General features: G+C 42.6%; 1 protein-coding gene and 1 pseudogene across 1 annotated transcript in view; one reads left to right on the top strand and one right to left on the bottom strand.

Annotated features, from left to right (window-relative positions):
* Positions 1-17,711, bottom strand: part of RTN1 (reticulon 1) — a 236,441-nt gene that overhangs the window by 97,269 nt on the left and 121,461 nt on the right. Inside the window, exon 3 of the mRNA XM_061156946.1 lies at positions 9,027-9,776. Coding sequence (XP_061012929.1) covers positions 9,027-9,776 — 750 coding nt within the window. The remainder of the gene's footprint in view (positions 1-9,026; positions 9,777-17,711) is intronic.
* On the top strand, positions 1,707-2,745 carry LOC133065858 (GTP-binding nuclear protein Ran-like; annotated as a pseudogene).

Raw genomic sequence — 17,711 nt, 5'->3', positions numbered from 1 at the left:
AGAGAGCAAGAGTCCTGGTTCAAGGTTTTCCCTGGCAGAAGAGGACCCCTAGGTCATTTAAAACCCAGAAGGACCATTAAAGAGATAAGACTGACTCAGGAAGCACCAAGTAATCACAAATAACAATAATCAGCTGCAGGGTTGAGCCAGAGTTAACTAGAGCCAGTGATATACTTGTTCCCACCTCAGGCTCCAGTTTGAGTATTTGCCTTAAACTACCTTTTCTCTGACTTTATCCTCTGCTCTCTGGCAGGCTATCATCTTTGCTTTGCTTTTTAGTATAATTTTGATCCATATTTGGAACTTCACATTAGACTTTCTGAAGCTTTTGTGAGTTCCTGGCCCTGGCCAAAATTATACCTAACTCTTTTTAAAGAACCAACTTGCTGTCCCCCATCCCTGCCTACCTCACTCTATGTCCTATTAACTTCCACAGGTACCATATTTGACACTTGTTCCAGCTCCAGTCTCAGCCACTCAAACATCACTGTTACCAAAACACATTAATAACTATTATACCCCCCAATGCTTGGCCATAAAAATATACTAGATATACAGCTCAACCTGTGAGAGAGTATTTCAGAGCCAGCATTACCCAAATAGATGATTTTCCCATAGTAGACTTAAAAAATTGGCTTCAGTGACTAAAGAAACAGCATTGAGGTTTGGGATATTTTTCCTATAATAAATATTTTTGTATCTATTTATAATCATTATGGTGACAAAAACTGAAATATAATTTGAGAGATGTGGGAATAAAGTCACCCCAAATACCAATCCACTGTTATCGGTAAGTCCAATTAAGACAATCATCAAAATAAACTTCAAATTCAGCCATTCCTCTTAATTTTCATTGCTGCCTCCCTCTCCCTGTCATATCATGATAAAGACCAAACTTGGCATTGTGGTCTGGGCATGAAAGGGCACTGCCAACCTTGTTGCCGCTGTTTAGTCACTAAATCATGTCCAACTCTTTTGAGACCCCATGGGCTATATCCCACCAGGCTCCTTTGTTCATTGGATTTCCCAGGCAAGAATATTGCCATCTCCTCCTCCACGGACCTTCCCAACCTAGGGAACGAACCTATATCTCCTGCATTGCAGCAGATTCTTTACCACTGAGCCACCAGGGAAGCCCAACAACAACAACAACAACAACAACAAAACAACTCTAACTATGTAGACTTTTTTTTTTTTTCAGTTTCTAGAATGCTCCCAGAACTTTCTTGCCTGTAGCTTTTGCATTGTCTATTGTCCAGAACATTTTAAAATGATGTCTTGCCATAGTTGATTCCTTAGTTTCCTCCTCTCTGACCAAGTTTCACTACCACCAAGTACTCTCTCATGAGAACACATCATTCTGTTGATTGCTATTTAATGCCAGCCCCTCACCCACTCAGATGAAGCCCTGCAATTGGTGGATTCATGTCTGCCTTGGTCATCACTATATTGCCTGGGTCAGACAGGCAGTACACCATATTGACTGAAGCAAAGGAAGGAAGAATGAATTGAACTGGTGAGGTCTTCCTTTGGTGGCGCTGGCATAACCTTAGGTGAAATGTATGTTATCTGTATTACAGCAGTGTTCTGTGGGGTTACAAAGATAGAATTCAGAAGCAGAGACCAATAACTGTGAGTGTCCCACCAAGATTTAGAGGAAAGTGAGGTTAGCATTTGAAAGGAGTGGAGAATCCTCTGGAGGCTTGATGCTGAGAATTACAGGTACGTGGATTGTATTCTCCAATCTCCATGACTGCATCAGTAAGCAAAGATGATTTATGTGAAGGATAAAGGGAATAGATAGAGAATCAGGATCACCATCTAAATAGGGTCATTATTTCTCAGAGGCACCAGAACATCTGCCATCTGGGAACTCTTATCTCTACACGCAAGTTGGACTTGGATCCATCTTAAGGGCTTATCTATGCCCCACTCAGTGATAGACTTCATTTTTGGGGACTCCAAAATCACTGCAGATGGTGACTGCAGCCATGAAATTAAAAGACACTTGCTCGTTGGAAGAAAAGTTATGACCAACCTAGACAGCATATTAAAAAGCAAAGATAGCTCAGTCAGACAGGCGCAGAGACGCTTCTGGAAGTAACATTGCGAGAACCAAGGAGAACCTCAAGTTCAGTTCAAACTTGTTTTGGTTGATGATGGTGGTACTGGAAAAACTACGTTCGTGAAGCATCATCTGACTGGTGAATTTGAGAAGAAGTATGTGTTGAGGTCCATCCTCTTGTGTGCCATACCAACAGAGGACCTATTAAGTTCAGTGTATGGGGTCCAGCTGGTCAGGAGAAACTTGGTGGGTTGAGAGATGGCTATTATATACAGTCTCAGTGTGCCATTGTAATGTTTGACGGAACATCGAGAGTTATTTACAAGAATGTGCCTAACTGGCATAGAGATTTGGTACGAGTGTGTGAGAACATCCCAATTACATTGTGTGGCAACAAAGTGGATATTAAGGACAGAAAGGTTAAGGCAAAGTCAACTGTCTTTCACCGAAAGAAGAATCTTCAGTACTATGACATTTCTGCCAAAAGTAACTACAACATTGAAAAGCCCTTCCTCTGGCTTGCTAGAAAACTGATTGGAGACCATAACTTGGAGTTTGTCGCCACACCTGCTCTTGCCCCGCAAGAGGTGGTCATAGATCCAGCCTCGGCAGCACAGTATGAACACGATTTAGAGGTTGCTCAGACAATTGCTCTCCCGGATGAAGATGATGACCTGTGAGAAAGTGAAGCTGGGGCCCAGCATCAGAAGTCTAGTTTTATAGGCAACTGTCCTGTGATGTCAATGGTGCAGTGTGTTTACCACTTTTTTATATAACTAAGCAGAACATGTGCTTAATCTTTGGATGCTGAAGGAGATGGATGGGCTTTGGAGTGAATGTGGCAGTTTGAAAAAAAAAAAAAAAACAACCTTCATTTTTTGGACCTGCATATTTAGGTGTTTTGGAACGCAGTTGCTTCCTCCTTAAGTTTGAAATATAAGACTGCTGTCACATGACAATATTGAGAGGTGGAATCTTGTTTGTTACTGTCATTCCCATTCCTTTTCATTTAGAATCAGAATAAAGTTGTATTTCAAATATCTAAAAAAAAAAAAAAAAAAGCAGAGACATTACTTTGCCAACAAAGGTCCGTCTAGTCAAAGTTGTAGTTTTTCCAGTAGTCATGTATGGATGTGAGTTGGACTATAAAGAAAGCTGAGCATCAAAGAATTGATGCTTTTGAACTGTGGTGTTGGAAGAGACTCTTGAGAGTCCCTTGGACTGCAAGGAGATCCAACCAGTCCATCCTAAAGGAAATCAGTCCAGAATATTCATTGGAAGGACTGATGCTGAAGCTGAAGCTCTAATACTTTGGCCACCTGATGCAAAGAACTGACTCATTTGAAAAGACCCTGATGCTGGGGAAGACTGAAGGCAGGAGGAGAAGGGGATGAGGATGAGATGGCTGGATGGCATCACCAACTCAATGAACATGAGTCTGTGTAAACTCCGGGAGTTGGTGATGGACAGGGAGGTCTGGCGTGCTGCAGTCCATGGGGTCACAAAGAGTCGGACACGACTAAGCAACTGAACTGAACTGATGCCCTGCTCTGTGCCCAGGCGAGACTTACTAGGGGGTTGGGTTCATTGTGCCCCAAGGACTTGTCATCAAAATATTACAACAACAATTTTGGATCTATATATACATCCTGTAGGTGAAGTGTCAAAAATATCTGTCCCTGGAAATAGTTTAAGTGCTGGGTCACCAAGCAAGTCTCTTCAAGGTTGAGAAGGAAACGTTCCCAGGGTCCTGCAGCCACTATTTAAAAAACAGATCAATATGCAATCTGGGACAATGCTAACCTTGTGACTGTTTCAGAAGGAAAAACCAATAAGGTGAACTGCCTATTGGCAGCCTCATTCTGTGCTGCTAAGACAGGAGAATACCTTCTATTACTGGGCAGCATCACATAAAAGTAACTTAATAGCTTTGAATAGTCTAAAATGGAAGGTTCAATGTCTCCATCTAAATATTTACACTGCATACATCCTCACAGAAGCCAGACTTTATCCAGCAGTTTCTGGTCCATCTTGTAGAAAGCTGGCATGGGGAAGCGGCTATAATATCCTTGGGCCAATATCCTTGAGCCAATTATGAAACCTGCATTGTGAAAGAAAGATTCTGCCCAAGAATCTTTATGGCCTGTTTTACTAATTCAGTTTCATGGAAGCAAATAAATATGGGACTAAAGTATATTAACTTAAAAAAAAAAAAAAAAACAATTACAAAAAGAAAAGTAAATGGGTCACACTTATTCTGGTTCTCTCCAAAATATTTTAGGACAGAAGCAATATCTAGTATATTAAAAATAATGAAAAGTAATAATAAACATCATAAATGCTAGGTCTTTTTGAGAAGATCTCCATCTGGAAGTCTTCTTGCAAATCACTCCCCTAAGGAGATAAGCTTTTCCCTGCCACAGAGGGCTAAGCCCTGCAAGCTCCGGCTGCTGCAGCTGGTGCCTGCAGAGAGAAGGTGCAGAGGCCTGCCTCCCAGGGCACAGGAAGGGATGCAAACAGCCGAGTGCCCCTCACTCTCATTAAAAAACACCATATGCCTAGGGCATGCTCACCAAGGTGTTTTTCACTACAGGTTGGGCTGCTTAGCTCATCTGCTTACAGACAGAATTCTCTTTAGCATGCTTATTAAAAGTGCAAGCTTATGCTCATCGTGATGTTGCAGTTCTAGGGTAGGGGCCAAACAGGAATCTGCATTTTCAGTCAGCACTCCAGGAGACTATGAGGTTCCCCATGCTGAGGCAATGCTTTGGGAACCACTGGCTTCAACCAGTATTTCTCAAACTGGGATCACTGGATGCCCTATTGAAAGTTCCAAATAGCTTTTTTTTTTTTTTACATTTTGCACTTTGTTTTTGATAATTTTTCAAATATTAAGAGCATCCTGGATAATGTGGATAATTTTATAGCCAAATACTACTGCAACACTTCCACTGAAGTTTTACAATCAGGTTCTACTTCTAACTTGGTCTCAGGCCACTGAGTCTTTACTCAGTCTTTACTCAGATCCAGATCTGATCTGAATATCCACAACAGAGTGAAGCCTGAATGATATCCCTTCATTCACTCAGGAAGGGAATAGAAGAAGGAAAGGAGCAGATTTTGACAAAGGACATCAATGTACTAAATGGGAGGTGGACGGGGGTAGTTTATAGGACGTTCACTAAAAAGTGAGGAAATGGAAAAGCCCAGAATGAAAGACTTCTCCAAAGCCTGGGAGGTGCTACACATGAGTCAGTGACTGAACACCTGTGTGGATGAGAGCAAGGAAATGAGGCACGAAGGAAGACGGGGAAAGAACTCAGGTCAAACAAAGGAATCGGAAGGAAGGTAGCAAAAGAGACTGGGGAAAAGGTCAGAGACTGAGGGGATAACCAAGAAGGAGAAACATCAGGGAGCTAAAGGAGGACAAGTTTTGAGACGAGAACAGTCTTCATGTGAGCTGGTATTGTCCTGATTTTACTGCTAAAAGAAGTAAGTTAAAATAGTCTGTCCAATATGATATCACTTGTGCAACAAAAGACCGTGTATACCGAAAGACACAAAGAAAATTTCTGAAAGCAGTAAGAACAACAAAAACAGAAGCCTGCAGTTATCTCTTAGACTTAGAAGTGTAACACAGGATCGGGAGAACTTAAACTTTTTATTTTGCACCATTTCTTATGTTATATTTATTTTGAACATATATTATTTTCTCACTAATGCTTTAAGGACTGTTCAGCAGTACAACATTAAAGTACCCAGGAGAACAAGAAAGATGCGACTGAAAAGAGGTCTTTTGGGGAGATAAGAAGGTGGTTGTTGGTGACCTTCTTCAGAACATTTTCAGGTCGAAACGTTAATACTGACTACCATGGTCTAAAATATTGCTTCTCAAGCTTTAGTGTGACTAGGAATCACTCGGACATCTTGGTAAAATGCAGATTCTAATCAGTAGATAGGTCTGGGAAGGAGCTTGACATTTCTAACAGGCTCCCACGTGACATCCCAGTGGCTGGTCTGACACTATGTTTTTGAACTGTAAGGAAAAGTAATCAGAATACTGGGAATGGAGGTGAGTACCCAGAGACCACTATTTTTCAAAGAATGCTCTGTAGGCAATGAACCCTACACCACACTCCAATAAAAGATTCTGCAATCAAATAGGTGGAAATATACTGCATATCCACCCTGATGAGTCACACTGGGTATTAATGTTTTATTGAGAATTTTTCATTTGTTTTCAACTAAGACATTCCTAAAAGGGTCAACCTTGCAACAGTGAAAATTTATCTGCCCTGTCATGTTCTTAAGAGGCCATCCCTGAGGGTATGGGGAAGCAGTAAAACAGGGAAGCAGGAGCTCAGAGGGTGCACAAGAGAAGGGAAACTGGAATATGATGAACCACATCTGGTCTTCAGTGCAACAGCAGTGGAGGTCTCCGAAAGGTAAGAAAGCTCCATAAATAGACCTTGTCAGGACAAGCACATGCCAGTAAATAAAGCCCAACGTTCCTTGACAGTATGTGCTATAATGTCGTCAGATATTTGCCAAACCTCACTCTAAATATTTCTGGACCTTTCCAAAACTTAGCCCAGCACCAGCATTAGCAGGATAACTTCAAAGCCAGGGAGAAGAGCATACTTGTGAATATATGAACCTGAATCTATTTACATTGCCAGAGGCTTGAGGAAACCACAGAAGCTGACCTGACCCCACTGCTGTGGGGAGTCGCACTTGACTTGAGCGCAACCCCCCTGTCCACAGACAGTGATTAAGAACAGCCTGGGGGAGGCTGCTCCTCCCACCTGCTGAGGTGGAGCAGGTGAGGCCAGAACCACCCCAGGGCTCCAATAACCTGCTGGCAGCACTGAGTCGTCTGCGCAGCACCGCCAGTGCTCGGCTGCCTCAGAACAACCTTTCAGACTCTCTTCACAGATAATGAGGCTGAGAGCGCCGAGTTTCAGTGGGAGACTGGATTTCAAAGGATCTCTCAGTGTGGAGGAGAGCAGAGGCTATTCACCGTGGTATGCCTTAATCATTTGAAAAGACTGCCACTTTCTCCTTTCTAATGTCTAATGTGGCAGCAGAGGGTCCAAGCCACATGGGGCAATTTGCACAGGGATTAGAATGGTACCAGAATCAACTGTAAAATACGCTCTGAAGCCTTTGCATTCACCGCGGTACTTCTCCATCGCATTAGCTCTTTATTGGACATTTGGTCGCTCAGTCAGTCCACACTTGTCTCTAACATCAGCTACTAACATTTAATTGCTACTAATATCAGCTGCCATACTTGTCTCTCAAATATACTAATGAGGGGAATGGGCCTGCATAATACCATTCTCTCTTTATTAGACTTCAGATTTCCTTACTTTGAGGATAAATATACTTGAGCAGCGCCATGCACATGTGACCATTTCACTATGGGGATGCTAATTACGGGATAAAATGGAGACACACGCCTGTTACAGTACAGTGATATGAACCCATACTCTGAATGACTCAAGCGCTCCTGCTTCAAGCTCCCTGAAAGCTGCAGGGCCCTGTCCCACCACAGTCAGAGTGGTGGCAAAAGAATCCAAATTAGTTCTAATATTCACGCAACAAATACACATTTCCACTACTAAGTATGTCACAGAAAAGCCTCCCTATTGCACACACTAAATACACTTTAAACTCTGAGGGATGAGTTATTTGGGATATCAGGAGTCAATTATGTCAGCCCCCATGTGATGCCATGTGTCTAGGCCACCAGTAACCATGCAGCAGGGCCATCTTTTCATTTCATTCCTCCTGTTTCCCCCTTTGCAATGTGTTCATTTTAAAGAATTTAGAAGCGCACTTCCAATCTATAATGAGAAAGATTTTGTCCTCTATTTTTATATGAGGCACTTTAATTGCTACTAACATCATTGAAGTTAGCATATAAACAGGAAGGAGGGTGTTACCCTCAGAATCATTTATCCCTAAAAAGAAAAATACTTCTAAAAAAATAAAAACCACAAACACACACACACAAAGCAGAGGAGAAGGATGAGAGGGGACCTGGAATAGAGTTTAGAGTTTGTTTTCAAGTTCCACCTGGAGGTTCTTCTACCCAGGATCTGGGGAGAGATTGTGTACCTTCAATGTAGCCCCATTAACTAGACTGTGCAGTGCCTAATTTATTACTGCTCACCTGACTTTAATTCCCTTCCTGAATTCCGTAACACAGCTGCAACCCGGTGTGGAGAATGACTTGGGGATAAGAATGCCCAAAAGACAAAGTAATGACTTCCATTTTTTCTGAATTTGAAGACTTCTTTCAACTTAAGATCTCTCATAGGAAAAATATAATGGCCAGATTAAAATCATTCTAAGTAAAAAGTGACTTTAAAATTAGTCACCTTAGGTCTCACTGAGGGACAAGAGAAACTCTGTTGTGGTTTTGTTTGTTCTTGGTAAGAGAAAGGATGACGCTGAGATCCTCTTGGTCCATTTAAGAAGCACGTTTGGTTGGCAAAATGAAAGTGCTAATGGTGGGTTTCAGCACCTAGAGGGACTGTAAGCCCACCCCATCCCTGAGGGAGTGGGAAGCTGGAAATGAGCCTTAGACAATAACAAACCCCATCCCATCCCAAGTGAGGAAATCCAGTCCTGGAATGAAAGGAGGGACACATTCACTCCATTCAGGAGATCTTGGAGTGTCCACAAAACCGTTTATTATTGGAGAAGCTAGGGTTCAGCCAGCCAGCTGTAGCTCACAGCACACGGTTTTGCCATGGAAGTCCCAGCTGCGAATCGGAATCCTCTTTTCTCCTCCCCACCCTCTTTGGAATTGTTCTTGGCTAACTGTTCCACCAATTAGGACCTGACTACAGGGCTGAGCCAGACCAATGCCCCTCTGTTGAGTGTCTCAGCGCAGCCAGGGGGAGAACTGAAAGCCGACAACCTACTTTAATCAAGAACGCCGTCACTTTACCTTTTTGCTTATTGAGAAACAGCAGAGGGGGCATGACGCCAGGACCCCGAAGCCCGGGGGCCTTTGTGGCCTGGGAGCTTTGGTCGGAACTCGCTGCTTCCACGGGTGCTCGTGGCGCGGTGGGCCCCTCGCGGGTGGAGGCTGGGTCTCCGGAGGGCAGCTCCGGGCCGGCTCGCGGGGCAGCCGAGGGGAAACTGCGGAAGGGCTCCTGCTCTGCCAGGCCCCGCTGGCTGGGGGTGCGCTCCTCGGCCCGGGCGCCCGGCTCCTCCCGGATGGCGTCCAGGGCACCTGGCTTCATCGGCGGTGAGTCCTGCTCCCGTTTGGGGCTCTCCTCTGAGGCGGAGGAGGCGTCGCACGACTCGATGATGAGCTCGCTGTCCAGCTCGGCCTCACGCTCCTCCCTCAGGAGGCTGTACTGGATCGACGGTGAGGCCGGCGACGGCGGCGGGCCGCCCACGTGACCAAAGGTCACGTAACCCGAGGGCAGCGTGTCCTCAGCGGCCAGCGGGTCCTCGGACACCAGCTCGATCTCCGAGTCCCCCGACTCCGCGCTGCTGGCCTCGTGGTCCAGGGGGCTGGGGATGGTGGGCAGCCCAGACCTGGCCTTGGCCTCGGGCCTGTCGACCCCCTGGCCCGCTGGCCGTGGGCTCTCCGTTGTCTCGTAGGATAACCCCTTTGCTTCCTTAATGGCAGTGATCAGCTCATCCTCGGAGATGCCGCATTTCCCCTGGGATTCTGCGGCAGACGGTTCTGTCGTCCCACAGAGTGAAGAAGCGCCAAAGAGGCACACACAAGGACAGACAGATGGACAGGGAGAGAAGAAATAAAACAAAATTCCATTAGGGGAGATATTTTCTCCTTGCTTAAAAAAACACATATCTTATTAGCCCCCAAAATAGTCTGTTTCCAGGGCTATGCTAGAAAGGCCACCAGAACTAAAAGGCTAATTACTGTTATGGCCCAATTAGTGTTTCATATATCTATATCTTAATTTAGTTATTTTTAAGAATGACGCAGCAATTTCTTAGCAGTAGCACCTGGCTGATTTTTCTGTTTCAATGTGGGAAACTTTCTAGAAGTCGTGGTTTTAATTTCTAATCCGCCTCCAAGGGAAGTTTTCCAGTGTCACAGATTTCATCAGATAATCCTATGTATGCTTGTGTGCTAAGTCACTTCAGTCGTGTCCAGTCTTTGCGACCCTATGGACTGTCATATACCTGCCAGGCTCCTCTGTCCATGGGATTCTCCAGGCAAGAATACTGGAGTGGCTTGCCAGGCCCTCCTTCGGGGATCTTCCCGACCCAGGGATCAAGCCCATGTCTCTTAACGTCTTCTGCGTTGGTAAGCCTGTTCTTCACCACTAGTGCCACCTGGGAAGCCCCAATCCGATATATATATATCTCTCTAATTTGGCCCACCAGTGTCAACAAATCTGTAATAACTCCTTGTTCATGAACCCCTGTTTATGTTCCCTGCTTCAGTAAGACAAAGAAAGCTAATTTGGATCCTTATGTACAACATGCTTTCCAACCTTCACATTTTCCATAAGAATCAATACATTTATTCTTTTCTAGTGAAAAGTGTAACAAAGTGAAGCAATATAAGGAATAATTTTTTGCCAGTTCCACTAAGCAGGCTGTGCAGACTACCATACTGTGCAATCCTGCAAGGGATTCTAATGGTAGAGGCTTCTAATGGTAGAGTCCACTGTCATTCTTTTGTCATCTCTTCACCTCCTCTTGAGAACAAAACCCAACAGTCACATCCCTTGGGCAAGTGCCTACCTTCTGTCTGATGTATATTCAGATGGCCCCCAAACCTCATGAGCAATCTTACTGATATTTCTGTCTTAGCTGAAATTACTTGGGATGGCCATGACAACAGTTTTCAAGAGCTTGGTTTTCCCCTTGCCAATGCAACAGGACCTTATGTCAGAATATCCTACCAGTGATTTCTGGCCCTTTTATAAGCAAGAACTACTTGTCATTTCTCCAAAGCTTTGAGGTCACTGGATGGGTAAAGGGTAGACTATTGATGGCTAAGTAATTTGTCACTTTAGGACTATGGGTGGACCCCAATGGATAAAACAGTTTAGATTTGTCTAATTCTCTAAAAACTGAAATGATTTTTATCCTTTATCCATGTATCATTCATTCATCTATTATTTATTGATAGCCTTCTATGTGTTAGGCTCCCTTATAGGAACTTAAGATGTATTAGTGAATGAAACAGGAAACAAAATCTCTGCTTATATTCTAGTGGGAGAAGAATACAATACACAAATAATGCATGTAATTAAAAAAATGTATAGTATGTTAGAAGATGTTAAGTGCTATGGAAAAAAAGTAAAGGGGTCAGGAGGACTGTGACAGGGTGGGGATGAGTTTGTAATTTTAAATAAGGTAGTCAAGATAGGTTTTATTGAGAAGGTAACCTATATTCAACACTTCAGAAGGTGAGCAAGTGATTCATGAAGATAAACAGAGGAAAAGCATGCCAAGCAGTGGGAACAGATAGTGCAAAGGTCTGGAGGTGGGAGCTGCAATGATCTAGGTATCAAAAGGAGGCAGTCATGTCTGGGGCAAAGTAAGGGGGTAGGAAAATAGGTAAATAGGAAAAGAGGTAAAATGCATTCAGGGAAGTGGGGTCATCATGTAGGATCTCATCAGGCTTTTATCCTGAGTGAAATGAGAAGCCATTGGAGGATTTTGAGTAGAGAAGTGATATGATTTATGTGGTTTTTTTTTTCCAGTAACAAAACAACAAGAACCTCATTATCTCATGCACAGTTTATGTGTAAAAAGACTTAATGCATGATCCTTAACTATCTTTATAGAAGTTAGTTCCTTAGTAAGTTGTGCACATGTGATTTCAAACAGCAAAAAAGTGTAAAAGTTACATTAAATTTGCAATGATAGGGTGGAAGGAGGAGGAAGAAGATAGGAAGTAGAGGCCAGTGTGAATGAAGGAACAGCCTGTACCTCCAGAGCACTATCAGTAGCAGCAGCATCACAGCTCCACTTGTTGAGCATTTTCTGGGTTACAGGCACTTCACATATGGGGCTTAGAGTCTAGTGACAATAGGTAAAGTGACTTGTCCAAGATCACGGTACTGGTTTTTCTCTTTGCCTCCTTGGACTTATTCCCATCTTTCTCTGCCCTGTTCTCTGTTCCGAAAGGCTGACCTACATAGAAGGTATTACCTGGAATTCCTTCCTCTCTGATTTCTGGTTGTTTTCAGCCAATAGCAAAACAGCCTCTTCTCTTCCACAGAAGAGGTGGAAGGAGGCAAATGTTGGGGTATTTATACCTCTTGCTATTTCTGAAGCTCCAAGCTTTGGGAATGCTCTTCCTTCCCCTTCCCGCTTTGGGTCCGGGGTACAATAGATCCTTAATGTCACCAGTCCTTGGGTGCTTTACCATTTTTTGTTGGTTCTTTTACCTATCTTTAAATGTCTTTACATTTGTAAATAGCCATTTCTTTAAACCCTCTTCAGTTACAACTTTTGAGGTGTCACTTTTGTTTCCTGCAGGACCCTGAATGATATAGCCACATGGTGAGAAATGACTTGCCTTAAATTTGGACTCAAGTCTTTATGTTTCATGCGTTTCTCACTATATCAGGCCACATCTGTTCAAAAAGTGGGTGGGGGTCTGAGATAGGACAAATTGTATTTCAGAAAATGAGAAGAAGAGGAAAAATGAGCTAGATAACCACATGCAAAAGAATGAAGCTGAACCCTTACCTCATGTCATATTAAAAAATTAACGCTACATGGATTCAATCTAAATGTAAGAGCTAAAATCAGAAACTTTAGAAGAAAACACAGAAGTGAATCTTCATGGCCTTTGATTAGATAGTGACATGACATCAAAAACATAAGCAACAAAATAAAAATATACAAATTGGAATTCATCAATATTAGACATTTTTGTGCTTTAGAGGAAAACATCAAGAAAGTGGAAAGACAATCCACAGAATGGGTAAAAATTTTACAGATCATATACCTTATAAGGGACTTATATCTTGAATCTATTAAAAATTATTAGAATTCTATTATACAAAGACAATCCCGTTAAATATAGGCAAATAATTTGAATAGACATTTCTCCAAAGAGTATTTACACATGACAAAAAAGCATACGGAAATATGCTCAACATCATAATTCACCAGAGAAGTACAAATTGAAACCAATGAGTTACCACTTTGTACCCATTAGGATTCCTAGAATCAAAAAGTCAGAGAGTAGTAAGTGTTGAAAAAGATGTGGAGAAACTGGAACACTCAGCCACTGCTGGTGTGAATGTAAAATGATACAGTTGCTTTGGAAACTAGTCTGGCAGTTCCTCAACTAGTTAGAGTTTCCATATAAATCAGAAATTCCACTCATAAGTAGAGAATTGAAAACCTATGTCCACACAAAAACTTATACACTGTGTTCCTAACAGCATTATCTGTAACAGTCAAAAAAGTGAAACAACCCATATCATATCCCCAGTACCAGGTACAGTGCCTGGCACACAGGATGTACTCAACAAGCAGAGCTCATGTGAGAATTAGCTCAAATTGTTAAAACAATGGTTCTTTTTTTTTTTTCTCTAAGGATGACTTTTGGTCCTTTGGTCTTGCTTTATGTTTTTTTTAATTAATTTACTTATCTGACTGCATCAGGTCTTAGTTGCAGCATCCAGGCTTAGTTGTGGCACTGGCTCAGTGGTGCAGTGTATGGGCTTAGTGGCCTCATGGCATGTGGGATCTTAGTTCCCTGACTAGGGACTGAACATGTCCCGTGGATTGGAAGGCAGATTTTTAACTACTGGACGGCTGGGGAAGTCCCAGAACAGTGGTGAAACTGTTTCTGAGTTGTGTAAACATAAATCTGATCCTGCCGTTCTTCCCTTCCTTCTCCTCACTGATTTTGAGTGGGGTGTGGCTCAAAACTGCCCTCAGAAACTTTGACTTAGTAGAAGTTAAGTCTTGATGGGGCCCAGGAATCGGTGTTTTATAACTCCAAAGGTGATTCTAAAGATCACATCCAGTTAGGGTTGACAGATTTAGCAAATGAAGGTACAGGATACTTAGTTAACAAGGACGGTTTGATAAACAATGAACTTTTTTTTAGCATAAGTATGTCCTAGGAAATATTGATATTTTTATCTGGCAACCCCATCTCCAGCTGAAAACCACTACGTTAGAGCATTCAGAAAAGAAGGCTTGAGGATGTTGGTTTATTTACTCAAAGGTAAGAATGGTAGGGGCTTCCCTAGTGGCTCAGACAGTAAAGAATTTGCCTGCAATGCAGGAGACCCGGGTTTGATCCCTGGGTCAGGAAGATCCCCTGGAGAGGGGAATGGCTACCCACTCCAGGATTCTTACCTGGAGAATTCCATGAACAGATGAGCCTGGCAGGGCTACAGCCCATGGGGTCACAAAGATTTGGACACAACCGAGCAACTAACACCCAAGGATGGTACCGGTGGAGTGTGGGAGGAAAAGGTCTGGTAAGTTTCATGTTGGGCAAGTAAAAGTACTATTTAAAAAAAAAAAATCACCTTTCTTATGAGTGAAATGGGACTCAGTAGATATTGTAGACATTGCCCTCCATTCTAAAAGTGAACTAAAAGTTTAACAAAGTGCTAGGAGAAATCAGGGGAAATTTTAGAACAAAACAGAGGTTTTCCTACCCTTGTTAAAAACTTACGGGTTCATGTCAAGACTGACACTGGGCTTCCCAGGTGGTACTAGCAGTAAAGAACTGCCTGCTACACACAGATTTAAGAGATGTGGGTTCGATTCCCGGGTCAGGAAAATTCCCTAGAGGAGGCCATGGCAACCCACTCCAGTATTCTTGCCTGGAGAATCCCATGGACAGAGGAGCCTGGCGGGCTACAGTCCTTTGGATTGCAAAGAGTCAGACACAACTTAGCACAGCACAAGACTGACACAGCAAAGCTAGAGAGTCATGGATAATTAAATAGAATATAAACTGAAGGTTAGAACCACCTAGCATGGGAAGGTGTGTTTGCTGCTGCTACTAATTATGATGCTTTAATTTAGAAGGAAAAAAAAAGGAAGGTGAATACGGGCCAGTCTGTCAAGTCACAGATGCCAGTGTCCAACCATGAGCAGTGCTGACATCCAACCCTCCCCTTTGTTCCCATCTCATTCTCCACTTGTCATCCAGAAGGATCTTTTAGAAACACAGATCTGATCCTGCCACTCTTCCCTTCCTTCTCTCCACTGCAGCCACATTGACTTTCCAGCTGCTGCTAGAACACTTAGGACGTTCTCTGGGCCTCTGCACTGGCATCAACTCAGCCTGGCACCGCTTCCTTGTGTCCACACGGCTTGTTCCCTCACCCCATTCAGGTCTCTGCCGAAAACCACCGGCAAGGAAAAGCATTTCCTCATGACTGTCCCCATCACTCTCTTACACTCTACCTTGCTTTATCATTCTTCATAACCATTATAACAACCTGATAGTATATCATCTATTTATTTGTATGTAAGTCTTGTCAATTAAAATGCAAACTCCAGGCATGCAGGAATCTTATGTTTCACCACTATATCCACAGCAGCAATTAAGCAATGCTTGACGTGGAGTAAATGGTCATTACATGTTTGTTAAGTGAAACAATGAATGAATGGCATTCCTTCCCAGATTAAAATTATTCAATGGTTTCCCAATGCCTTTGGAACAAAATTCAAATTCTTTGCTCTTGCATGCGAAGCCTTTAATGTTCTAGGCCCTGTCTACTTCTCCAATTCTGTTCTGTCTCATACTTCTCCCTGGCTCCTTTGTGTCATCTTTCAGTTCCCAAATAATAGAGCCTTGAGGCCTGTGCATTAGTTGACCTCTAAACCTGGGGTCCCTGTTAATCCCTCTCTGAATTGTGGTCTTCTTCTCATTCATATTTCAGATCATAGATTACAGATCTCAGGTCACAGAGGCCATCCTTGACCTTCTCATACCCAACATTCTATCACTGTTTACAGTGTTCACATTCCATGAAATTACACTATTTATTTATGTGCTTCCTTTTACTGACGTCTCTCACTAGCAATAAGCTCCATGAGGGCAGGGACTTTATACACCTTGTTTGCTGCAATGTGTCTGGTGTCTAGCACATGTCTGATATATAGAAGTGACTCAATAAGCATTTTGAATAAAAGAATAAACTTGCAAAGTGGGTAGGAGAATCACAGACCTCATCAATGCAAGGAAATAAATAGCAACAGTAGTTTTCAAAGAGTTTGAATTGATTTACTTTGTATTGCTATTTCTTCTTAAGGGACATGGGTGGTTTTCTCATAGCCTCTTGATTATTGATTATCTTTTCTGAAGATAACACCTCAAAGAACATCCATGACCACCATAATATACTTCTAGGTATTTGGGTCAGGAACAGCATGCTGCTGACAGATCAATGTCTGGTGCCTCAGGGCACTTACTGTATTATCCTAAAACATTTTGCTTGTATTCATGACTGATCTTTACTTAGAAGACACTTCCAATATTTGAGCTGTAAGAATTACCTCCATACCTCAGGGTATGTTATTTAATATGGTGAAAATAATTAAGTACATTGGAGAAAACTGCAAAATGGAATAATGTATTGGAATTGAAGAAAGTATATTAGACTCCCTGATTAAGATTAAGGGTTTGGAGCTAAAACTTTTCTAAATTATAACTTCTCCTGATTCATAATTCACATAATTAGAATTATTCCCTAGAGTTTGTTGATAATTTCCATATTTATTAAACAGTGATAAACTGAATTCCTTTTGTTTAGGATGATTGCCTTTTCCTCAGTTTCTATGTAGGAATATATGTAATTCTTGGTGTTTGTCTTACCAGTTAGCACTGGAAATGGCAGAGAGAATTGAGATCCAAGAGATGAAATAAAGCCCAAATCCTCCAGCGTCTATGGGCATAGGGTCTCATAGTACCAGGGGCTCACAAGATGAGAAGGGGGTTAAGGTAACCTCTTGGCTCAGCTGGTAAAGAATCCGCCTGCAATGCAGGAGACCTGGGTTCGATCCATGGGGTGGGAAAATCCCCTGGAGAAGGGAAAGGCTACCCACTCCAGTATTCGGGCCTGGAGAATTCCACGGACTGTATAGTCCAGGGAGTTGCAAAGAGTCGGACGTGACTGAGAGACTTTCACTTTCATTTTGGGATAAAAAGAATAAGAAAAGCCTCAATAACAAGCTGACTTCTCCTATCTCTTTTGTTACTTTTATTCTTATGTGTTGTCATATGACTCAGGTGTTATGGTGTGGGGGGGTGCGTGGAGAGGGGAACTGACCATCAGAGTCAATTGTGTAATGGGACAAGGGACTTTCTCTTTCTGGAATAAACCCTACTTAGAATGTTTACTTGGAGTAATTGCAGAGAAAACCACTGTCTTATCCCATGCTGTCAAACGGACACCAACAGATCATAAAACTCCAAGATCATGAGAGCCAAATCTGATTTTGTCTTCTCTTCAAGATGTTCCAGAACTCCAATGAGTCATGACAACCGAAGAAAAAAATATCCCTCATAATTAATGAACCTTATATCAAGTCTTAGGACTTCCTAGGTGGTTCAGTGGTAAAGAATCCACCTGCCAATGCAGGGGATGTAAGAGACACTGGTTTAATCCCTGGGTTGGGAAGATTCCCTGGAGGAGGGCATGGC

Source organism: Dama dama, chromosome 12 (genome assembly GCF_033118175.1).
Source record: "Dama dama isolate Ldn47 chromosome 12, ASM3311817v1, whole genome shotgun sequence".
Lineage (NCBI taxonomy): Eukaryota > Metazoa > Chordata > Mammalia > Artiodactyla > Cervidae > Dama > Dama dama.
This window is presented reverse-complemented; position numbering and strand designations above follow the sequence as displayed.